This window comes from Bos indicus, chromosome 3 (genome assembly GCF_029378745.1).
Source record: "Bos indicus isolate NIAB-ARS_2022 breed Sahiwal x Tharparkar chromosome 3, NIAB-ARS_B.indTharparkar_mat_pri_1.0, whole genome shotgun sequence".
In the NCBI taxonomy this organism is placed as follows: Eukaryota; Metazoa; Chordata; class Mammalia; order Artiodactyla; family Bovidae; genus Bos; species Bos indicus.
Window position 1 is genome coordinate 97,626,935 of NC_091762.1, and position 25,646 is coordinate 97,652,580.

At 40.5% G+C, this 25,646-nt stretch overlaps 1 protein-coding gene across 5 annotated transcripts in view; it reads left to right on the forward strand.

Annotated features, from left to right (window-relative positions):
• AGBL4 (AGBL carboxypeptidase 4) overlaps nt 1-25,646 on the forward strand; it is a 1,471,661-nt gene that overhangs the window by 1,105,258 nt on the left and 340,757 nt on the right. For all 5 annotated transcript variants that reach the window (XM_070786575.1, XM_070786574.1, XM_070786577.1 and 2 more), the window contains one exon: nt 8,502-8,541. In XM_070786575.1, coding sequence (XP_070642676.1) covers nt 8,502-8,541 — 40 coding nt within the window. The remainder of the gene's footprint in view (nt 1-8,501; nt 8,542-25,646) is intronic.

A 25,646-nucleotide genomic window follows, 5' to 3' on the forward strand; every position in this document is an offset into this window, starting at 1 on the left:
TATGCCTGGTATATAGTAGATGCTTCATGGCCATTTATTAAATTGATGAATAAACAAATGAAGAGTCAAAGAGTGAAGTCCCAGTATGATCAGGGAAGCTGTGCCACACATCACTTGTTCAGCATGAGGAGAAGTAGAAAGGGAACCATGTCAAGGGCAGAAGGCAGGTTCGGGGATGGGTGAGATGGTGGCGTACAGAAGGGTCAGGCAAGTAGATGGCCAGCATCCCACTTCAGTGGGATGTGGGCCTGAGATCCATGCCTTAGACAGTGCTTTGCAGACTTTCATAATCCCTGCACCTTTTCCTCAAAGAGGTGACTGGCTCTCCCCACCTCTTCCTCCTGCCACATCTTCTACATGTGAGCTGACCCATGTGATTAGACCTACCTTTGTTGTCTGAAGACTGGTTCTGAAAATAATAGGTAACTTTTTGTTTGTTCTCCAAATATGTTAAGATATAAAAACTGCTTTTTCAAATGACACCTAGAGCTTGTGGAGATTTGTCATCTGCCCTTGAATGCTAAGCTAAGAAGTCTAGTATTTATGAGGAATGCAACCAGGATTATTAAATTATCCTAAGAAAGGATCAAATTTAACTTTAGAGTGATTAGTCCTGCAGCCAGCATGCAGCCTAGACTGGAATAGGAGAGATCAGAAGTGGTGAGTTTAGGGAGAGGTGAGCGCTACGTGAAATGCTTTCTAGGGAGCAGGCTCTTCTTAGGGTAAGGCAGGGAGGGGGCCTGAGAGCCCTAGAAAATGACTCTGGCTGCGTGAAGGGGAGAACAGGACAGGAAGTGGATTACAAGGAAAAGAGGGTTCTGAGCCACGAAACCAACTGTGTGCCCATGCTCCTGCGACCTCCCCTTTCTGGAGAGTGTGGATTCGCAAGTCCTCCCCACGTTGGCTGGCTTCTGGAGTGCCAGAAAAATGCACAGAGATTACTGGTGCTCTTATTTAAATTATCTCCAGCCTATGCCAAGACAGACTGACTTTTCCCCCAAATAGCTATCCTGCACGAAATGCAAAAAGCAAAACAGAACACATAATCAGTGCCTATTCTCTTCCACCAAGCAGAACCTCACACATGAAGCCAGTCCCTGAGCTCCTGGAACATCATGTCCCCTTCTCATTCTGAGAAGTAATTGCAATGCAGTTCGTGACCAAAATGAAAAGTCCGTTTTTAAACGTAGCCTCATAATTACCCATCCAGCTGAAGAAGGCCAGATACTCTGTGGTTTAATCCCTAGGTCCCCATGGCAGAAATAGGGTTTTGAGGAAAATTATGGGGCCAACATGTGCACGTCTTTTGGGAGGGAAGGGGATAAAGCTAAAGACTTTCTCTGATGATCAGCTCAGTAGGACCTTCTCTCTAGTCAGCATCCTGGTAGCCGGTAAGCAGCAGATATTTAATGAGTATCACGTATCGGTCAGGCGCCGGGCTAGTCCCTGAGAGGAGTGCACTAGTGATAACATAGCCCTGCCCTCGGGGAGATCACACAGGGGAGAAGACGGAGAAGTAAGCAGGCCAGGAGGGGCACCGTGATGGTGCTTCTGTGGGGAAGGTCAGGGGGCTAAGGACAAGATCCAGCCCAGCCTTGGCAGGTCAATAAAGCCTTTACAGAAGAGGTGGCGTGTGAGTGGAGAGCTGAACCAGTAGGGGTTAGCCAGGCAAAGCAGGTTGGGTAACAGACTGTGGTTCTGCACAGAGAGAACAAAGGCCTAGAGGTGAGAGCATAGCAAGTTTGGGGAACTGGAAGTGGCTTCTCATGGTCAGAGCTCAGAGTCTGATGGAATGGGAGACAGAAGGCAGGAGCTGGGCCATAGACACCCTCCAACGGCAACTAAAGGGTTAAACTCTATTCTGTAGTAGTCCTGGTGAATTTTAAGGTGTGATTCCAGAAAGTTCACACCAGCTGCAGCAGCAATGTGCAAAACTCAATCAGGGAGACCAGTTAAGAGGCTGCTGTAAAAGGCTAAGGTACCAGAGAGTGAGAAGCCCAAAGCCTCAGCCTGAAGTCGGGCACAGCTGGAGCAGCCCTCAGAAATCCTAGCTTCCAACCTTTGTGCTTCCCACTCTACCTGTTGGCACCTCCAAGTCCCTAACCCCACACCACTCTGCCGCCACCCCGAATGATTCTTCTTCTTTCTCTCAGCTTCTTTCCTGTTAAACTCCTGGAGCTTGGTCTATACTCTTTTTATGAATGGGATACCTAATTGACAGCTAGCTTAAGTAAACATGCCTAGATAACACAGCTTAAAGATGATAGAATCAGGATTCATAATGTTTGTCTGATTTTGAGTTTGAAGTTCTTTCTACAAAATCCTTTGTGTAACTGCGATGAGAGGGGCTTCAGATGTGAAGAATATCTTTCAGGTTGGTTATTGCCTGCTGCCTCCTGTGACAGAATAACCAAGTAGTTTTCCACTAATGTCTTACTAATACCACCTTCCCTGAAAAAAAGGACTAGAAACAAAGTCACAGTAGTACGAACTAAAATTATTTATAGCGATAAATATATGTGAGTCAATCCTGAGGAAATCAACCCTGAATATTCACTGGAAGGACTGATGCTTAAATTGAAGCTCTAGTACTTTGGCCACCTGATGTGAAGAGCCTACTCATTGGAAAAGACCCTGATGCTGGGAAAGATTGAGGGCAGAAGGAGAAGGGGATGACAGAGGATGAGATGGTTGGATGCATCACGGACTCAATGGGCATGAGTTTGAGCAAACTCTGGGAGTTAGTGATGGACAGGGAAGCCTGGCGTGCTGCAGTCCATGGGGTCTCAAAGAGTTGGACATGACTGAATGACTGAACAACAATATGTGACTTACATTCTTATAATTCAAAATAAAGGCTCAGCCTGGGACGAAAAATAAGGCTGCACAAGATTAAGACATGCTTCATTTTTTATATATAAATATGACCTTGTTAAATAGACACAAACAAAGAAGATGACAAAAAATACACCAAATGATAATGATGCTTCTCTTTCAGTGATGAGATTTCATTTACTTTTACTTTCTGAATTTTCTGGAAATTTGGAAAATGACCAAAATAAGCATGTGTTGTTTTTATTATTGCAAACATTTTAAAGATAGATTCTTCAATGTAGGACAACAATAGTTTTTATTGAGAATAATTGAATCCACAAAAGATCCACAATGTTTGGCTGAGGTCTCCAGTTGACCCATCTTTCAGTACTTTTTACCCTGGGAGCTGTCAACTGTGACCAGAGATGAAGGGACACTGCATTGGCAAAACAGGTCCCACTGGATCAGTTGGGAATATGGATAATTCCTGGGGCACACATGCTGTGTGTGCTCCTTTAGCAGCCGCTGTGGATGCCCCTGGCATCGTTGGTCCCACCAGACTCAGAGATCGTCCCTGTGGACTTTGGGGCCTTCGGCTCGCATGGTCTCTTTGGAGTCTTGACTGGTGTCATCTGCCACACACTGGTTGAGCACAGAAGTGGGTTTCTTCTGAATGTTTCTGAGGCACCACTCTTACCAAGAAAGGCTGGATGCAGGGCCATACTCAGTCAGGAGTCTGCACAGCACCTCCTAACTGATCCAACCCTGGCATACCCACACTCCTCCAGGAGTCCACGGAATACCATCTAGATGTACCTGGACACATTTCCCTTGGTGTAGGTGTAGAATTCCTTTGTCTGAGGAGGAATGCCCCCCTACTCCTCCGCACACACATACATACACAGAGCACCACTCGCTCTTGAAGGGCCTGCCTTCCTGAGACGGTAGCTTATGGTTGGCTTGTGGTCCAGCTGCACAGCCCTCAGCCAGCAGGCCCTGTCAGTCTACCAAACCTGCTGTCTAGCTATGTTTCGCCAACTAATATTGCATTTTCTACCATCCAGACAGGTAGGTAATGTATCATCTCCATGTAAAAGGTCCTTGTGTCTCTCAGTTGGTAACTAATTAAAATAATTTGGTCATTCTTTATTCCACCATGCTCCCCTCTTATATAATTAATTTATATTATTGGTCAAATTCCACAAGTCAGTTGCCTATTTTAATAAATGCCAGTTTCCTTTGGTGAACCTAAATACGAGGCGCACTTTTGTGATGAAAATTTCCTCTTCCATTGTATTCCTTTCATTCTGCAAAGACTTTGAGGAAATTATTTGGATATTTTAGTATCTTAGGTTAAAACTGTTGCACAGTGATTCTTGAACATATACTTTTGTTTTTGTTTGCATATAGGACATGCAGACTGCAATCCTGTCTTAAGAGCTACCTGTTAAAACAGTAGTCTACACTTATCTTCTTGGACCACTAGGTGGTGTGCACATATGTCTGAGAACTGTAGGTTAAAGGGGCTCCTCACCAGGTTAGAGTCAATTCATCACCTCTGGAGGGGCACAGACAGTAGAAGCTGTAGGGGTCTAGGAGAAACAGTGATCCTGTGCATGGGAGTAAAGGAAGGAAGATTTCCAGGGGAGGTGGATAGATAATAATATTGCTGCAGAGATGGTGGGAGAAAAATCATAAAGGTAGGAAACCCCAAAGCCATGACAGAGGGAAAGTCCTTTAGAGGAAAGGGCATGCTTACTTTCCATGCTGACAAATCTCTCAGGAGTGTTGCAGAGGGAATAATGGAATAGTTCAATCATTTGAACTAGATGACATCAAGCATTCCTTTCAGCCTTTGTGCTGGGCACTGGAAATATACAGATGAAATGACATAGTCTTGTCTTCAAACAAGGACCTCATGAGAGAAACAGAGAAGGAAACCAATAATTAAGACAGGGCATGATACAAAAGGGAGGTTTTACAAGATGCATTGAAGGAATACAGTATGAAATCTTCTGTTCTAAGTAAAGGAGAGGAAGGGGTTAGGTTGGGAGTTGACATGCAAAGAAGACCTCATGGTGGTCTTGAGACATGAGGAAGGAGCTCCATGAAGATCTCAGATTAGTTTAGAGAGACTAGGACGAGCAAAGGCACAGGGGTTTGAAAGGATAATGTGGATTCCAGGAATGGTTCAGCTGAGTTTAGCATGCTCACTGAGGGCTACTGTGTGCCAGAGACTGAATAATAGATGTTCCGGGCCCTTAAGATTTCCCTCAGCTTGTGAGGAACACGTACAAGCACTGAAAATGGCAGTGTGTGAAGGCAGCTTAAAATCTGTTCTCTTTTAAATCCTATCATTTGAGCCCCAGGAATTCTCAGAGAACTCTCTACACCAGAAGAGGGAGCCCGCAAGCACAGTGCCCATTTGCTTTTTACTCAGAGTCACTGCCAGTATTTCCGTCTCACTCATTCTCTTTAAAGGTGTGAAGTTTAAGACCAGAGACACACAGTACCTTATCCAAGACCACGGAGAGGAGTTAGGACACAAGGCCAGGTCCATCTGTGTTCCTCTCAGGTTTTCTTCCCTTTTTCCCTGCTAGACCCTGGATACTGAATCGCCATTTAGAAATGAGAATTAGACACTTTTCATGTAAACAGATCTCTTTCACTAAGGGTGATTGTCACAAAACCAAGCTTATGGAAAAATGGAAGAACACGTTGTATTCTTTCCTCATGCATGAGGGAAGGGCCAAGCCTGCTGCTGGCCTTGGCAAAGGCAGCTTGAGCCGATTGTACTACTAGCCTGGTTCCATGTTTGGGAAAGAAGGCAGCCTGGCTCCAGCATTCCTTCCAGCTCTCATGTGTGGGTGTGTGTTTCATTTCAGCGTGAGGATATGTGCTCACAATAGGTCAGTGACATCTTGGAGTTGCATTGTTTGCTTGAAAATGTCAACTGGAATGAGTTATGAGCTGGCAGGAAAACAGGGATGTGTGATTGAGAAGACCCTGAAAGGATACAGACCTGCTTTTAGGGCCCTGAGCAATCATTAAAGCAAGGGGTAGAGAGACCTTAAAGAGGTTCTGACCAGGACAGATGAAATGTAGATGGAAGAGGAGGGGATCACAAGGGCCAGGAGACTTCAGACCAGGTCTTATAAGGCAAGGATGAAAGAACTGGGAGTATTTAACCAGGAGAGAAGATGACACAGATCTTCTTCAGATCTCCAAACTTGTCACAGGCCAAAGCAACAATGATTTTATAAGGAAACAGCTTTTAACTCTGCTCAAAATGGGGCAATTTAGGGGCACAGGTTCAATCCCTGGTCGGGGAAGGCTAACATCTCATGCTCTGTAGCCAAAAGAATTTTTTTTAATTTAATTGTTAAGAAATGAGTTCCCTATCAGGAAAGGGGATAAAACAGAAGCTGTTTATACAACTGGTGGGGACATTGCAGAGGAAATTCCCATCCTAGTGACAGGTCAGACTAGATGACCTTTAAGCTCTGGTATCAATAATTCTATGAAAAGGGATGAGGCAGCTTTTATAAACCAAGGGTCACGAGATCTATAATAATAACAAAGCCTCAATACAAAAATAGCTCTTTTTATTAAGCATCTATTAATTGGCAGCATCATGTGGAGTGATTTACCATGTGCAGTATCTTATTTTGAACCATCAAGCCAGGATTAGAACTGACTGAATTCTGGCTCTCTTATTTAACGAAGATGTGGTCTCAGGCAGATAATTTCTCCTATCTGAATCCCACGTCCCTCTGTTGTACAGTAGGAGCCCTGCAGGTTTGCCAAGAGTGTGAGCAGAAATGACACATCAGCGTGCCTGGTCTTGTGCCTGGTCCTTTGCCAGGCCTATATTTGTACTCAAAAAATGTTGCTGCTTTCTCCTTTCTGCTGAAGCAGAATTTCAGGGAGCCATTCTAGGGGAGAGGCAAGATAAAGAGGGAAATGCAGGTGTGGTGAAATATGCCAAGGGACCCACTGGATAAACAGATAATCAGAAGCTCCTGCAGTGTGTATCCTGAAGCAATGGTTCTCAAAGTGAAGTTTGTTAAAACCCCTTTTTAAGAAAAAAAAAATACATATTAATGAAAACTGCTATTAATGGAAAATCAAGTGTAGGAAAGAGTCAGAGGTTGACAGAGGCTTAAGGAATCCTGACTTAAGTCTTACAGTGTGGAGATTCCTTAAAAACCTGGAATTAGAACTGCCATACTACCCAGCAATCCCACTGCTGGGCATACACACCGAGGAAACCAGAATTGAAAGAGACACGTGTACCCCAATGTTCCCTGCAGCACTGTTTACAATAGCTAAGACATGGAAGCAACCTAGATGTCCTTTGGCAGAAGAATGGATAAGAAAGCTGTGGTACATATACACAAGGGAGTATTATTCAGTTATTGAAAAGAATGCATTTGAATCAGTTCTAATGAGGTGGATGAAACAGGAGCCTATTATACAGAGTGAAGTAAGTTAGAAAGAAAAATACCAATATGGTATATTAACGCATATATATGGAATTTAGAAAGATTGTAACAATGACTCTATATGCAAGACAGCAAAAGAGACACAGATGTAAAGAACAGACTTTTGGACTCTGTGGGAGAAGGCGAGGGTGGGATGATTTGAGAGAACAACACTGAAACATGTATATTATCATATGTGAAATAGATCACCAGTCCAGGTTTGATGCATGAGACAGGGCGCTCAGGGCTGGTGCACTGGGACCTTAAGGGATGGGATGGGGAGGGAGGTGGGAGGGAGGTTCAGGATGGGGGACACGTGTACACCCATGGCTGATCCATGTCAATGTATGGCAAAAACCACTACAATATTGTAATTAGCCTCCAATTTAAATAAATTAACTTTAAAAAAACAAGTCTTTAAGAGAGTTACTTACCACTGCCCCATCCTCAGCCTCCAATGCCTTCTTCTCCACCCTCAGTTTGCCATGACATCCAGTTCAGGACTGAGCTTCCCCATAGGTGTGGTGTGATGGGGGTGGGGTAAGCCTACTGAGATGTTGATCACTTCAGCCCTTAGGGTCAGGGCCAGTTGCCTCCAATCATAAGTGGCTTCATCTAGTGCCTAATGTACCTGACAGATATTATTTTCTATGAATGTTGCATGGCACAAAGAGATGAGGATTCAGTTAGAGAAGGAATGGTTTCATCATCAGTAACGGAAACTATCATAGCATTGTTGAGCAGAGTTAATAAATAAACCAGCCCTCGGGAGTATCATGGTTAGAAAGGAGGCTGACAGTGACTAAGGCCAAGGCAAAGAGGGTTGCCAGGATATCAGGCACTTAACCAGGATAGCCAGTGTGAGCAGGGAGAAATCTAAGGCTGCCTGGTCCAGAGGGATGAGCCTTGGCTGGGAGTCTGGAAAGGGACTTTCTTTGTGGCTATAGGTAAGCCACATTCCTCTCAGGGCATCATTTTCCCTTAGTATAGATGAATTTGACAGCTCTGACCGGAAAGGCCATCCATCCCTCCTGGTCTCTAGGACGCACGGCCTCTCTGCGGAACCATGTTCCCATCACCTTCTCCACAGCGTGCCCTGCTCTGCATGTCTGAACATCCCCCTTGCGTGTCCACCCTGACCCCTAAGCAACAAGTTTGACTCTGGCTTAACTCAGTTGTCTCACAATGTGTTTTCCTTTGCAGCAACAGCGGCAGCTTGATCTCCTGACGATAACCAGCCCCGGTGAGTAGATGTGGCCATTCTGCTTTGTCTTTTCCCTTGTTTCCCAGAGCAATGCCTGGTTGCTTATCCCAATGCAATTTGTGTCCTGTTCCTTTGGCTCCCTGATTCAACAGCAGAATTCCTGCATCAGGAATGATCCTTCTCCCCACTGTCCTCTACCCCACAGGCAGTTTCTTTTCTCTTCCCCAGCTCTGTGCTGCCTTCTCTTGACTCTGCATATGGCGGGGTGATACTATGATGTTGCTGCATATTCCAGGGCCAAGTTCTCCCCAGATCCCTCAGTGGATCTAAATGTTAAGGAAGTGTCTTAGTCTCCCGAGAAATGTTAAAATCATGGTGAATGGGGAAGCTGCCTTGTAAACGGCATGAAATGAAGGGAAGACAGCTCATGAAGAAAAGCCAGTCTGGGCAAGTGATCAGGTTTGGTCTCCTGTGACCTTTGTCACTCACCTTTAGGAAGGACAAGTCCTCCAAAAAAGCTGTGGCCCTTGGATTAAAAAGTTCTTCCTTCCCCCAAGACTGGCATCTAGCTTGGAGAGAAGTTGAGCATTTAGTCCATCAGAAGGTATTTTATTTTGATTTGGGACCTTGAGGCAAAACTGCCCAACAAGAGATGCTGTTCTCTCTTGGAATCCGAAGGGACGATGGTGCCAGCAATAAACATTCAAGAGTGGGTATGGTGGTTCGTCTTTATCCATTGGTGATGTTCAAAATGTTTAACAGCCCTGGTGACTTCCTACTATGCTGGGCATTAATGCTTTGGTTACTGGACTAGGGAGACACGGTGTTCTGGGAAAAGGACTAGTGTAACAGAGTGGTCACATGGGTTGTGGGGGCGCTCTAGGAGTGGCTAATTACCAACAAATATGGAGGTTTTTCAGCATTTTAGTAACCAATATAGCTGTGCCATGGCATCCCTGCCTTACACCCAGCCTGTTACTGTATCCAGGGTCAGTTGGCTCACTTACAAGGAGACTGAGGAATTGTCCTTTGCAGGTACTGTCTCAGCACAGAGGCTGGTTATCTATCTATGTAACTGAGGTGTAAAACAATGATTACAAATGTTAGTTGGGTCTACCCAGTTCAGGTGAGCTTATTATAGTCCACCTAATAGAGCTCCTTAAACTTGAGACTTTAGAAGAACAAAGATTAACTGGTTTGAAAATGTACAATATAACCCATAGAATGAACTGTGTTTAGCATGTATATAATTATAGAAATTCCAAATCATGAGCTAACCTAACTACAGTGGCTGTTGGGTGACATACCAATCCCTTCCCGCTGAGGTGCTGGTAAGGGATTGTCTTTGTCTTGGCTCATTGGCTGCTCTCCTTCGTGGTTGTGCTTTGTTCTGCCCCACATATGCTGACCTAGTTTGCCGGCTTTCACATCCCAGTCTCATCGGGTCACAGCTTGATATGATGCTGACATATGAGTTGGAGAGGGTTCTTGATCTGTCTTCAGTTGCTTGACAAGGAAACTTTTAGACTCTTGTTAACTGCATTTCTTTTGCACCAGCTCTTTCTGTTCTTAATTGCTATGGCATAAACTCAAGCAGAATAGTGGTGACTCTTGGTGCACTCCTTTTGGGCAAACTGTTAAGCACCGCCCGAATTTGTAATGGATTATACTGTTCCCTACTTTTAGGTGAGAAAAGATTATTTTCTGGGTCAAATCTTTTCAAAAGGCGTTTTGTGTCACACAAGTGTGCAGTACTGTACGTAGGCTACATCTGTGCGGTACTGTAAGATATGCACTTGTGAGATACCGATCCACAGGTCCCGGGGAAACTGAGCCCCCAAGGGCGTAGCCTGTCTCTACTCCAGTGTGCCAGACCAATATTAGCCATGTGTATCATGCCTACAAAAGGCTAGGAAGGATTACTAGACTATGTATTATCTAGACAGCTCTAGTCCATGTCAGCATCACTATTGTAACTGTCTCTCACTTTCAAAGTCACCCCCATCCTCCACTTCACCAGAAGCCGCCGCGGCTAGCAAGGGGCATGCTACCTCTCTGGGCTGCCAGTGGGAGGCGCTAGCTTGTTTGCACGCCTCACCAGACCATTCTCAACACAGAACTGCAGTCTGATGCTGCCACTTGTCATCAACTAGTAGCCTTCAGAAATGCTGGCTGGCAATTTGGAAGACGTGAAAATTTACGTTATCTTCTTTAAACTATTTCATTTATTGTGAATAATTTTGAATATACAGAAAAGAGTAGAGATAAAAGGAAGAGTCATTTACTGCCCTCCCCCACCAAACACCTTGGTTTTATCACATCAACGTTGTACCATCTATGCTACACAGTTCCCTATTTTAAAAAATATAGATCTAGTTGAGACTTCCCTGCATTCCTCGCTGATTGCATCTCTCCCCTTTGACCCAATAGGTAACCACTGTTATAAATTCAGTGTATAACTGCTTTAACTGGCATTGTTTTACAAATTCCTATAAATGATGTCACACTATAAATGTCATTCTGTGATTTTTCTCTCCTTATATTGTAAAGATTCATTCACGTAGATACATGTGGCTCTGGTTCAATTGTTTTTAACTGCTATATAGAATTTCACTTATAATTCTGTCACAATTTCTTTTTTTCATTTTATTGATCGTGATTTAGATTATTTCCAATTTTTTGCAATTTTAAACAATGCTACTAGGGCCATTTTATGCATGAGAATGAGAATTTATCTTGAGCATATAACTTGGAGAGGAATTACTGATTCTATGCATCTTCAAATTTACTATATAGTGGCCCGTTGTTTTCTAAAGTAGTTGAACAAATTTATACTTCAAACTATAACAGCAGCAAAGTACAATAGTTCCCATTGCTCTGAATCCTCCACTCTTGAAATCATCAAACTTATAAATAAATTTTTACTGGTTGTCATGATAAATGTGAAATGTTATCCCATTGATATTATTTGTTTTAATTGTTTATTTATTTGACTGCTTGGGGTCTTAATTGTGGCACACAGAATCTTTGTTGCATCATGTAGGATCTTTCCTTGTGGTGCTTGGACCCTCTCCTGTGGTGCTTAGGCTTATTTGCTCCGAAGCTTGTGGGGTCTTAGTTCCCCAGCCACTTCTCCTGCATTGTAAGGCAGATTCCTAACCACTGGACCACAAAGGAAGCCCACCACTGCTTTTATAATCTGTGTTTCCCTGATTACTGGTGGGATTGAATATCTTTTCATATGTTTATTGGCCACTTTGGTTTCTCCTGTGAACTGACTTTTCATATCATTTGTCCATTTCCTGTTGGGTTGCTACTGTTTATTGATTTTTAATTCTTTATTAGTTTGCATATTGATACTTTGTTGCTTAGTATGCATTGCAAATATCTTCTTCAAGATGATGGCTTGTGTTTTCTGATTTATGGAAGTTTCTTTTTTAATTTTAGCATAGTTGAATATGTGAATACTGCTTTATGAGCTTTGCTTTTGTGACTTAAGAAATCCTTCCCTACCTGAATATCATATTCTCCTGTATTCTAAAAGTTGTCAAGTTTTACGTCACATTTGGGTATTTATCTCATTTACATGACTGAACATTGTGTGTGATACGAATTAGGGATTTAATTCCTTATTTACATATGGATAGCCCATTATCTCAATACCATGTAATAACTAGTTCATCCTTTCTCCAATTATTAGCAGTTACACATCTGTCAAATATCAGTTTTCCTGTATACAGAATCTGTTTCTGAGCTTTCTGTACTGTACTATTTGTTTATCACTGTTAACCTGCTTTAACCCCATGTCTTGCTTACAATAAATCTTAATTTTAATATTGTCTCATAATTGGTAGGTTGATACCATTTACCTTGTCCTATTTATGTTTATCTTTTGAAAATACAATTATCTTTTCTTTTTAATAAAATCTAATAACCCATGCCTTATGACAGGTGAATTTAATCTGTTTACATTTATTATAAGTACAAATATATTTGGACATATTTCTACTGCTATATTTGTGCTTTCTGTTTATCATTTATTTTCTTTTTTCTTTTGCCTTGCCTTAATTTGGACTGAAAGTGAAAAATGTTAGTCTATCAGTCATGTCTGTCTATTTGCAATCCCATGGACTGTAGGCTGCCAGGCTCTTCTGTTCATTAAATACTTCAGGCAAGAATACTGAAGTAGGTTGGCAATTTCTTCTCCAGGAGATCTTCCCAACCCAGGGATCAAACTGGGGTCTCCTGCATTGCAGGCAGATTCTTTACCATCTGAACCACCAGAATACATTATGTTTTATATATTACCTATTTTTTACCCCATCTCTAGATTTTAATGCTACAGATTTTGTTTCTAACCTTAACTGTTTACCTTTTGGAAATATACTTAACTATCCTTTTTTTTTTTTTTTTTTTACAAAGTCTGAAGTTATTCAAAATATCTAAAGTCATTCAGCCACAAAAAAAGCCTTAGCATGCTTTAACTACCTATTAAATACTGCCCTGTCACCACCTAGTTATTATTGCTTAGACTTTTAAAAGTTAAACTTTTTCAAAAAAGAAAAGCAATGATGATGATGAAGACCCATTTGACTTTTCCCACACAGCTTATAAATTTTTGTGTTCTCCTATTAATTACATCTCAAGATTTTCCTGTTACCTTACTAAAGTGGATCCTTTAATAGCTATTTTAGTGAGAGTCCATGGGAAGCTATCTGGATCTGTATTTGTCCTTATTTTGACTTCTCTTTGGAATAATAGTTTGGCTAGGTATAAATTATAGCTTGAGGAAGATTTCCCTTTGTACTTTGAGGATTTTTTTTCTTTTTTTCCTGACATCCATAGTTGCTAGTGAGAAGTCTGCCATTATTTGTTTGCAGTAACTTATCTTTTATTGGGTAGGCTAAAAAAATTTTCCTTTTGATCTTCATGCTCTACTTTTTCATTTTAATAAGTCTAGATGTGAATTTATTTCTATTTACCCTTCTTGGTAGTCTGAGTACACTTTCTGCCTGAGAATCAATGTCTTTCTTTAATTTCGAGAAATTATCAGCAAATTACCCCTTCAAATGTTGCTTTCCCTTCAATCCTCTTCTTTAATAATTTCTTTAGATGAATGTTGGATTTTCTCAAGTTGCCCTCCATGGTTCTTTACTGACTTTTCATAATTTTTTATAATTTTATTTTAATGCACTGATTCTGAGTTACCCAAAAGTAACTTGAATTCATATTCACTTTTTGACCATATCTAGTCTAGATTTTTTCCTGTCTTTTTCAATATTTCAATGACTATCTATTTTTAATTTTGAGATTTCTAATTTTGTTCATATCCACCTGCTCTCATTTTATTTCTGCCTATTCTGTTTCATAATTTCTTATTCTGTCTTCATTTGTTTCTTCAAACATCCTCAATATGCTTATTTTAAAAGCTTTGACTGTTTTATAAAATAAGTTTCATCTGGAGTGAATTCAAGTTATAACTGTTGATTTTGTTTAGTATCGCTTTTAGCATTTAATTTCTTCATGCATTTTGAAATTTTAATTTGTAATATCACTTTGAGAAGGAAGTTTTCTGTTACTCTTTGTTCCCATCCCTGACCCCCCCAAAAAAAAATCTCCCACTATGCTCACATATCCCTATATGTTGGTTTTTACAGTTGACTCTATCCATAATTTCAGTACAGAACCTTACAGATATTGGGGATATGTCAGATCCAGTGACAAAAAGTCAGCAGGATAGCTTGGCATTGCTTCCGATTGCTATGTCTATATCCCTCACTTCTCTAGGCCTATATAGCACATAGGGGCTATCTCCCAGAATCTGCACCAGGCTTTTATTTTTCTAGGCTCCTTCCATAACTGGGAAGCCCCACCCGTGGTCCTTGTTCTAAGCCGAAGACCTTATCTCTGGTCCTCATCTCCTATAGAACACTTTAATGAGTCTCACAGGAGTCCAAATTTCAGCAGCTACTGCCTGCTTCTAGATCCAGATCTCAATAAGCAAGTAGCCTCAGGAGCATGTATAGCATTTTGCATTTGTGCTTTTCAGTTTCATGGAGATATGTCTCTTGCAATGGAGCCCAGCTATATATTTTCATTTCTTTTTTCATGTATTATTCAAAATTACCATTTAATGGGAATGAATGGGTTTATTGCAGCATGAACTTATTTACTCATTTGGCCCAGAAGACCAACTATAGTTTTTTCCTTACTTTTTGAAGGTTTATTCTATTATAACCTCTTCAATAGAAGGGAGGCAATATGAGAAAATATTTTTCTCCTATCCAGGTGAAATTTTTACCACCAGATTGATAAAAGAGACTGCTACTTTTTGCATGTATATATATATATGTGTATACACACATATATATATATACACATATATATAAACATGCAAAAAGTAGCAGTCTCTTTTATCAATCTGGTGGTAAAAATATACAAATATATCAGAGAAGGCAATGGCACCCCACTCCAGTACTCTTGCCTGGAAAATCCCATGGGTGGAGGAGCCTGGTAGGCTGCAGTCCATGGGGTCTCGAAGAGTCGGACACGACTGAGCGACTTCACTTTCACTTTTCACTTTTCAGCATTGGAGAAGGAAATGGCAACCCACTCCAGTGTTCTTGCCTGGAGAATCTCAGGGAAGGGGGAGCCTGGTGGGCTTCCGTCTATGGGGTCGCACAGAGTCGGACACAACTGAAGTGACTTAGCAGCAGCATACAAATATATATGTAGTTTTTTAAATTTATAATGATCTATATAAACTGCTACATTTGAATATAATGTGAACATTTTTCAATATTATTAAATATTCTCAAAGAGAGACTTTTATATAGCTGAAACACATTCTATTTTAAATTTATCTCTTGTTATATATTGGTTTGGTATAGTCTCTAAGTCATGTCCCACTCCTTTGCAACCCCAAGGACTGCAGCCTACCAGGCTCCTCTGCCTGTGGGATTTTCCCAGGCAAGAACACTTGAGTGGGTTGCCATTGCCTTCTAAAATTATTGCATATTAAATTATCCCTGATGATTTAGTTATAAATAACACCACAGTGAACATTCTTGTATAAATATGTTTGTGCACATCTTTAATTGTTTCTTTAGGGAAAATTCCTAGAATGAGAATTACTAAGAAAAGGTATACGTAGTTTACTAGTCATGACAGTCTACATTACATTGAAGTAACAATGATGTCAAAATTACAGAGACTTAAAAAGCATCGCTGTGTTTTTTACTTTTGATACGTGTCTCTCATGGGCTGGCATAAGTTCTGCTCTGCATCATCTTCACTCTGGCATCCAGCTGGCCAAGCATCCTCTATTTGGAACACTGCTGTGTCTCAGTTTGGGTTCCCTAAGAAGTCAAACTTGAGACAAAGATTTTCATTTCAATAGTTTATTTAGGAGGTGATCCCAGAGACCTTGTTGAGAGATGAAGTAAGATTTGGGAAAAGGAAAAAAAAAGTTAAGAAAGATTCATTATCAAGCAAGCTACAACTGTTGGTAACTGGAATTTAATCCTTCAGGAGAACCCTGGAAGTCAGTAGAAAATAAGCCTCAGAGATATTCCTGAAGGGCACAGGCGTGGGAGTGAGGGTGGGGGTGTTAATTTCCTGACACTTCTAATCTGCTTGATATGTGGACACAGCAGATTCCAGTGGCCAGAGAAAGTCCTCAAGAGAAATTTGCAGATGTCAGCAATTGGAAAGTATTCAGTATGTGCAGAAATAATAAGTGCCAGGAGAATATGTGGGATTGCAGGAAAGTACTGACAGCCCCTGCCATTGGGTCATCATGGCAGAGGGAAAGGGAGAGCGAGCGAATCATGTACCTTCTCTTAAAAATTTTTAGAAAGGATCACTCTTGCCCAATTTTCCTTGGTCAAAGCAACTCATATGACAACTTCTAATTCAACAGGGTAGAGATATTGACTCTTCCTACACGAAAGGGCACTGCAGTGAGAAAAGCTAGAATATTTGGCAATGGTGAATATACCTTTTTACACTTCTAGAAAGATTTTTATGTTCCCACCATCAAAGTCCTGATCATAGCTTTAAATAAAAATAACAGCTTTACTGAGATTATAATTCACATCCATAAAATCCATCCTTTAAAGTGCACCATTTACATTACATAAAGTGTACCATGTAGTGGTTTTCAGTACATTTACAGAATTGTACAATCACCACTAATTCCAGAACATTATTATTACTCCAGAAAGAAATTCTGTACCCATTAACAGTCATCCCCCATTTTTGCCTTCCCCTAGGCCCAGCAACCACTAATTTACTTTTTATCTCTATGGATTTGCCTATTCTAGATATCTCATATAAATGAAATTGTACAGTATGTGGCCTTTTGTGACCGGATTCTTTTTTTACTTAACATGTTTTCAAGGTCCATCCATACTCTAGCATGTATCAGTACTTCACTCCTTTTTATTGCCAAATAATATTCCATTGAATTGATGTATCATAATTTGTTTATCCATTCATCTATTGATGAACATTTCAGTTGTCTACATTTCTTGGCCATTGTGGATAATGTTGCCATAAACATTTGTGAACAAGTAAAAACCATGTTTTGAGTTCTCTTGGACATACATCTAGGAAATGAATGGCTGGATCATTTGGTAAGCGTCAAGGTAAACATTTTGAGAAACTGCAAAAGTGTTTTCTAAATTAGCTGTGTCATTTACATTCTCATCAGCAACATAGGGTGCTTCCGATTTCTCCCCATCCTCTCTAACACTTGTTATTATCGATCTTTTAATTTATAGTCATCCTAGTGGGTATGAAGCAGTATCACGTAATAGTTTTGGTTTGCATTTTCCCAGTGACTTATGACGTTGAATATGTTTTAATGTGCTTATTTGCCACTTGTGTATCTTTTTTGGAAAAATGTTAGCAAGTTATTTCCCCCTCCTGATATCAATTAGGTTACATTTGTCTTTTTATCATTGAGTTGTAAAAGTTTTTAAATACTATTCTGAGTACAAGGTCTTTTGTCAGATACGTAATTTTAAAATATGTTTTCCTGTTCCATGGGTTCTTTTCATTTGCTTGATGGCATTTAAAATAAACCAAAAAAATTTTTTATTTTGATGAAGTTCAATTTATCTACTTTATTGCTTATACTTTTGGTATCATTTCCAAGAAAACATCGCCTAATGTCACAATGATATACTCCTATGAGCTAATTTTTGTATGATATGAGATAGGACTCCAATTGGTCTATTTGCGTGTGGTTGTCCAGGTTTGCTAGCACCATTTGCTGGAAAAACTGTTCTTTCTCTTATTGATTTATCTTGGCACCTTGTCAAATGCTCATTAACTTTTTGACAGTATAGACTAAAAGGACAGATTTAGGAAGTATCTAAACATCAGCATTCAGTGTCAGAACTGACACTTCACATATTTTTCACACAATTTCCCTCACTGTCCCATTAAACAGGCATAGTCTTTCCTGATTTGCTGATGAGAAATGAAGGTGCTACACAATTAAAATTGCCCACATAAATGCAGTTAATAAGTAAATGCTAGAGTCAGGGTTCTTGCCTGGAGAATCCCAGGGACGGGGGAGCCGTCTGGTGGGCTGCCGTCTATGGGGTTGCCCAGAGTCGGACACGACTGAAGCGACTTGGCAGCAGAGTCAGAATTCAAATCCAGTTTGCTCTGATTCTGTATCAGACTGTTGCTTTTTCTATTGCTACATAAGAATACTACTTTCTGTGTGATATTGGCCCACAGAATCTTCTTTCTCAGACAGAATTAAAGCTGACCTACTTTGCTGTTGATAAGGAAAGTGTGAAATGTCGGAGACATCACAGGCATGGGTCTTTTCCACTAACGAGGCTACATCTTGAAAAGACAATTGATTTCCTAAAATATTGCAGAAACCTCCAGAAAAAATCACAACTAGAATGGTTTCTGATTGCAAATATGCACAAAAAATATTTTTATCACCTCTTAACCTTGTTAAAACAATACCTAGGTTATATGGTGATAGACTAAACCTGCTGATCATTACATAACAACTTTGGACTTTATCTCCAATGAAAGTCCCCCATGATGTAAATGTAGCCACTCTGAAGACTATAGGAACAAGAGAGCCCAAACTAGCCATTATTCCTGCTTCACGGCCATCTTCAGAGCTAGCATAGCCTCTGGAGCCAGTCCAGGGTGGCCATGACCAGGAGAGAAGCCGAGTCAGGGAACTCCTGACCTCACAGCCAGCAGTTAGCAGCACAGTGGATATGCACTGGGAGGATGGTTCAAAAACTGCATGTACATCATTAAAACAACTTTAAAGAGATCTTTAAAGGAGATAAATAAATTGTTCCTAGTCCCACAGCCTAAGCACAATGCAAAGTCACTTCAGTCGTGTCCGACTCTGTGCGACCCCATAGACAGCAGCCCACCAGGCTCCCCCGTCCCTGGGATTCTCCAGGCAAGAACACTGGAGTGGGTTGCTATTTCCTTCTCCAATGCATGAAAGTGAAAAGTGAAAGTGAAGTCGCTCAGTCGTGTCCAACTCTTAGCAACCCCATTTATTGCAGCCTATCAGGCTCCTCTGTCCATGGGATTTTCCAAGCAAGAGTACTGGAGTAGGGTGCCATTGCCTTCTCCGCCTGAGCACAATACAGAACCTAATTCTATTTATACATTTTCCTTTTCAGTTCTTGTCTATATGCAGAAACATATTTACATAATTGCAATCACAGTAAGTTTTTATGTACATCTTTTTTCACTTAACATTATTTCATAAACAATCTTCATGTCGCTATGTAGTTTACATACTTACCATCTTTTTATAATAACTTTCTCTATTAAAAGATGGCACATGCCCATGGTGCAAATTTTGAAAAACACAGATAAGTTATCTCCCAGAGGCAATCACTGTTTAATATTTTAACACATTTACTTCTTTGCCTTTTTCCTATGCATGTTTAATTTTGTTTTACATGGTTGAGATCATACAGAATATAAAATTTTATCCTGATTTTTCACTTACTATTACAACAGAAATATTTTCCCATGCCAATGATGTTGTATATTTAACTTGATTTTATTTTTCCATCTTATGAATAATTTATCAACCTTTGTGTATATATTTGTGCCTACATTTTAGGTTATTGTCTCAAGATAAATTACTAGGGATGGAATTACTTAGATCCATGAACATTTTATGAGCATTTTAAAGGCATACTTATTTTTAAAAGCTCTAGACTCTTCCATCTTTTATATGTAGCCTGGCTTACAAAAATACATGTCTTACTGTTGTACGTGTGTGCTATATCCAGATGTTTTTCTCTTATAAATGACTCTACCATAAAATTATTTGTGAAAAAAACTTTTACTTCTTTTGCATAAGTTTTATTTTTGGCCATTTTAAAAGTAGAATTGCTGGGCCAAAGAGCATTAATATGTTTAAGGAATTATTAAGTCTTACTGCCAACTCATTTTCCAGAAAGGTTGTATCAATTTACATTCCCACTTCCATCCACCAACCTACATCATTCTTGTCAACAATGAAAAACCACAGCATCGGGTGTTACTCAGAAGATTTATTAAATCTAAGTAAACAAATTTTAAAATCTGAAAAACATTTAAAGGCAGAGAGAAACGTGTTTGTTCTCATAGTCGCCTGGAGACAAACTAATTACTATGTTCCTAGAATATTTCTCCTGGGAAATCTTTATAGGATGCCGTATCCCAGGACTCAGGTGAGGAGGTTAATGAGAAGGGATCAAGGGCCCCATCTTGAAGTATCCAGGTGGGTGGACTGTGCTCTGAGAAGGGGATTTGGAGGCATGGTATCCAAAATGCCATAGCTAATCAGCATGAGGTTGGTCAGGTAAAGAAGGAGCTAGCAAGACCTTGGCCATCAGACTGAATGCAGGCCAAGAGGAACAGAAATGCAGTACACAAAAGGGGAAATTAGGAATTATATAAATAGGAATCTTTAAACACAACCTAAATTGCCTTAGGCAAAAATAAGTAATTCATTAGTTCATAGGTAATCCAGAAATAAATCTGCCTTCCTGTGAATCTTGATATAGAGCTCCTGCGACCCAGCTTGTTTTTCTTCTTCTCTTAACTCAATTTGCTCTTAACTGCATTTCCAGGCCACATATTGTCTCAGGATGGCAGAATGTACATTGTCCCAAATTCCAGTCAAATAGGAAAAAGCAAGAGACGCTCATCCAAAAGTCCCAACAGAATCTCTGTTGCTTCATTCTATGATTGGGTCATTATGACTTCATCTTTAAACAAGTATCTGTGTACAGGGAAAGCTACTGTGCTAATTGGCTGAGAGTTGAGTTATAAAAATCATTCATGGTGGATAAATTGAGGCCTGACATTCCCTGGTGGCTCAGTTGGTAAAAAAATCCACCTGCCAAATGCAGGAAATGCAAGAGACTCTGGTTCAATCCTAGGGTCGGGAGAAGGAAACGGCAACCCACCCCAGTATTCTCGCCGGGGAAATCCCATGGACAGAGGAGCATGGTGGGCTACAGTCCATGGGGTCTCAAGAGTTGAACACAACTTACAACTAGACCACCACCATTACCTGGAAATGGCCCAAGACCAACTGTGTGAATTACAAGGTCTGAGAGTAGAGCAAACATTTATCTATTCTTTCGCAGCGCTTCTATTGAAAATTATAGACCCAACAGCGGTTTCACATCTAGAATCTCTGGGCAGAGACAGGACTCATCATCAAATGGAGGCTGTTCCTTGGACCCAGGGAGGGCCTTCCTGGTTAAAGCTAGACCCATACAAGTATCTAGGAGTGTTGAGACCAGGCACCAGGTCCTGGGATAGCAGCCAGAGAACAGGACCTAAGCTTAACTGACATAGAGCTGGATGCCAGCCTTATCTGGGAGTCAATCTTTCAACAGTAAAGTATGGGAACCAAGTAGACCTGACTTCCAATCTTGATTCTCTCATTTCTTGGCTCCATGCCCTTAGGAAAATTGTGTAACTACTTTGTGACTTAGTGTTCCACTAAATATGGGTGCATCTATTGAGAGCATCATAAGATTTTTATCTTTCATTTTATTAATGGTGTGTATCATTTATTGAATCACATGTTGAACCATCGTTACACACCAGAAATAAATCCCATGTATGATCCTTTTTAACATGCTGTTGAATTTTGTTTGCTAGTTTTTTGTTGAGAATTTTTGCATTTATATTCATTGAGGAGGTTGACCTATAGTTTTCTTTACTTGTAATGTCCTCATCTAGCTAGATATCAGGGTAATGCTGACTTCATAAAATGAGCTATGGAGTGTTCCAATGTTCCATCCTCTTTAGTTTCTTGGAAGAACTTGAGAAAGATTGGCATTAATTCATCTTTAAATGTTTGGTTGAACTCATCAGTGAAAAAATCTGGTCCTGGCTGTTCTTTGTTAGGAAGTTTGATATTACTACTTCAAACTCCATAGTCACTATTAGTCTGTTTAGATGTTCTGTTTCTTCCTGATTCATTCTTGGTAGGTTGTATGCTTCTAGGATTGTATTTCTCTTTTTTCTAGCTTGTCTAATTTGGTGACATATAATTGTTCATAGTAAGAAGTATCTTAATATGCTCCAAGTGAACACAAAAGCAGGCATATGTTCTCTGCACTCTTAATTCATTTATTTATCTACTTATTTATTGTACATGTGTTCAACAGCAGGGGACAGCAGGGGAGAAATAGAAGAGCGAGAGATTTGTAGTGCATACACACATGACGTGTTCATATCCTACATCTTCCACTTACAGTTTGACCTTGGGAAGTTCTATTAGCTCTCTTGTGCTTTGCTTTCATTTTTACCATCTATAAAAGCACAGGATGATAATAACACTTGTTAGAATTTTGTGAAGATTAGATATGATATATGTAAAGTGGTTAGAATAGTAAATTGCATGACCTGTAGATTTTAAATAAATAACTACTATTGGGATTGCATTGTTTTGTGACCAACTATGCCAAAGCTTAGCAGTTTCAAGCAATAATCAATGTTTGTTATTTCACATTGTTTGTGTGGATAATGAATCTAGGAGCAGCTCAGATATGTAGTTTTGGCTCAGGATCTCTCATAAGGTCGCAACTAAGATGTCAGCCAAAGCTGCAGTTATCTGAAGGCTTGAGTAGGGCTGGAAGATCATCTTTCAAGATAACTAATTCACCTGGATGGCCATTTTCTGCTATCTTTTGCCAAAAGGCTTCTGTTCTTTGCCACATAGGTTTTTCGATAGGGCTGCTTGAGTATCCTCACAATATGACAACTGACTTCCTTTAGAGTGACTAATCAAAGGGACAGAAGGTAGAAGCTGAAGTGTTTTTTATAAGAATCTAGGAAGTCATACCTTGTCATTCTAATAATAATCTATTAATGATACAATTCAGTCTTTTCATTATGGAAAGAGACTATACAAGGACTTGAATACTAGGAAAACCTGAGAATCAGTCAGAGCCCATCTTGGAGACCAACTACTAAAATGCTAATAATGATGATTATAATTATCAATACTATATCATTGGCTCCTTTCAGACCCAGACTTGCCTTTTTCATTCCTCCAAGGATTCTCCCCTTCGTCCCAGGATATATGAGCAATGGCCTGGCCTTTTGAAATTGGCAGGGGTTTCTGAGAAAAGTATTAAGAATTGTCTAGCTTCTATATCTTTCATAAACAAACAGCTACATTTGTCCATCTGTATCTTTCTGTACTAACATTGATCAGAACTTTAAGGGGCTTTGCCTTGGTCTCAAAAGTGAGAAATATTTTGGTTCACTGGACTAAGAAAAATAAGATCTCTCATTTAGGAAAAGAAGGTTGTGTGCCCCATTGTCTAATTCCCAATTTATATCAAAACGTTTTGCACTTTTGGTAAATGGGTGTTGGACTGCCACTGAGTAGAGGCCAGCTGTGGTTCAAGTGTGTGTACCTGAAATTCCTAGAGACTAGGGACACAGTGGCATGTCATAGAGGGTGGTGCATATCTTTCATCCTCTTGGTCTAAAATATTATCACGGACAATGATGAGGACAGACTTCAAGAATGTGGGATTTACTAACTCACCATTGCCAGTGCTTACTCAGCACTACTGGAACAGAAAAATAAAGTGTCACTATGACCAAAAAAAAAAGAGAGAGAGAGAGTAAAAATAAAGAGAAACAGAGGGAGAGGGAAAGAAAAGGAAAGAAATTCTACGTAGTATTCAATGAAAACTTTAGGATTAGCTGAACCAGGGTTCAAATCTTATCCATACCATTTACTCTTTAATGATTTTAGACAAAATGCAACCTCAGAGAGCTTCAGCTCTTTCATTCTAAGATGGGCTGCTAATACTGACTTCAAAGGGTTGTTGCATTAGTTGAAGTAATATATCTGGCATAAATAAAGTCCTTCTTCGAGGATGGTCAGTGCAGATAACTTACTTGTTTTTCTAACTTATTTGGCACCAATTTATTAGGTTGGGCTTCCTTGGTGGCTCAGACAGTAAAGAATCTGCTTGCAATACAGGAGATACATGTTCAGTTCCTGAGTCTACAAGATCCCCTGGAGAAGGCAATGGCAACCCACTCCAGTATTCTTACCTGGAGAATTCCATGGACAGAGGGCCTGGAGGGCTAGAGTCCATGAGGTTGCAAAGAGTAGGACACAACTAAGCAAATAACACTATTAGGTTAGTCTCTGAAATGCTGGAAAGGTCTGTCTTTGGCACTGGGTACAATTTCCTTACTTCCAGATGATGGCTGAACCACTGTCTTATAAACCTGATATACTTCTCTCTGCTGCTGCTAAGTCGCTTCAGTCGTGTCCGACTCTGTGCGACCCCATAGACGGCAGCCCACCAGGCTGCCCGGTCCCTGGGATTCTCCAGGCAAGAACACTGGAGTGGGTTGCCATTTACTTCTCTCTAGAAACAAACAAACAAAAAACGGCAGGGGGAGAGGGAAATCAGCCCAGCTCAGATGAGTTCCATTCTTGGATGGATGGCTGGATGACCTGCACAAATCCCTTCTGGTAAAGATTATTGGAAGACTGGTTTGTTAGAGAAGAGTTTAATTGCAATGATGAAAGGAGAATTGGTGGTTTTCAGCTGCTTTCAGGGGAAACAAAACTTGAATTTTCCACATCTAGTGTAATTCAATTTGTGAGGTGGGCTCAGTTCCAGCCTTAAAATGTACATTGGAAGCCTCTAGTATCACTTCACTACACTGTCTTAGAGACCAGGACCTCATGAATACATCTCCTCACGCTCTGGCCTCTGCCCATGTTTTATACCCTAGGGTTAACTGACAGGGGCTGTCTCAGGAACATGTTCATGGTATTCCCACTGTTTTCTATACTGACTCTCTCTCTCCTTTTTTCACTCCAAATCCCTGGATCTTTCTTTCCTTCCTCCATGAAGGTTCAAAGGAGGGGCAACCTAACCACCTTCTCTTTACTGGAGGGGATAATGAGAGTGAGTGGCAATAATGGCCATGACTGGCTTTGATATAGCACATTACAATGGCAAAGTCAAATACTTTGTTTAAATAACACAACAATGCTATGAGGTTGGCATCTTTATCTTAGGGAAATGATAAAATTTGTCTAAGTTCACAAAATTACTGCAGATGGTGACTGCAACCATGAAATTAAAAGATGCTTACTCCTTGGAAGGAAAGTTATGTCCAACCTAGATAGCATATTCAAAAGCAGAGACATTACTTTGCCAACAAAGGTCCATCTAGTCAAGGCTATGGTTTTTCCTGTGGTCATATATGGATGTGAGAGTTGGACTGTGAAGAAGGCTGAGTGCCAAAGAATTTATGCTCTTGAACTGTGGTGTTGGAGAAGACTCTTGAGAGTCCCTTGGACTGCAAGGAGATCCAACCAGTCCATTCTGAAGGAGATCAGCCCTGGGATTTCTTTGGAAGGAATGATGCTAAAGCTGAAACTCCAGTACTTTGGCCACCTCATGCGAAGAGTTGACTCATTGGAAAAGACTCTGATGCTGGGAGGGATTAGGGGCAAGAGGAGAAGGGGACGACAGAGGATAAGATGGCTGGATGGCATCACTGACTCAATGGCCATGAGTCTGAGTGAACTCCTGGAGTTGGTGATGGACAGGGAGGCCTGGCATGCTGCGATTCAT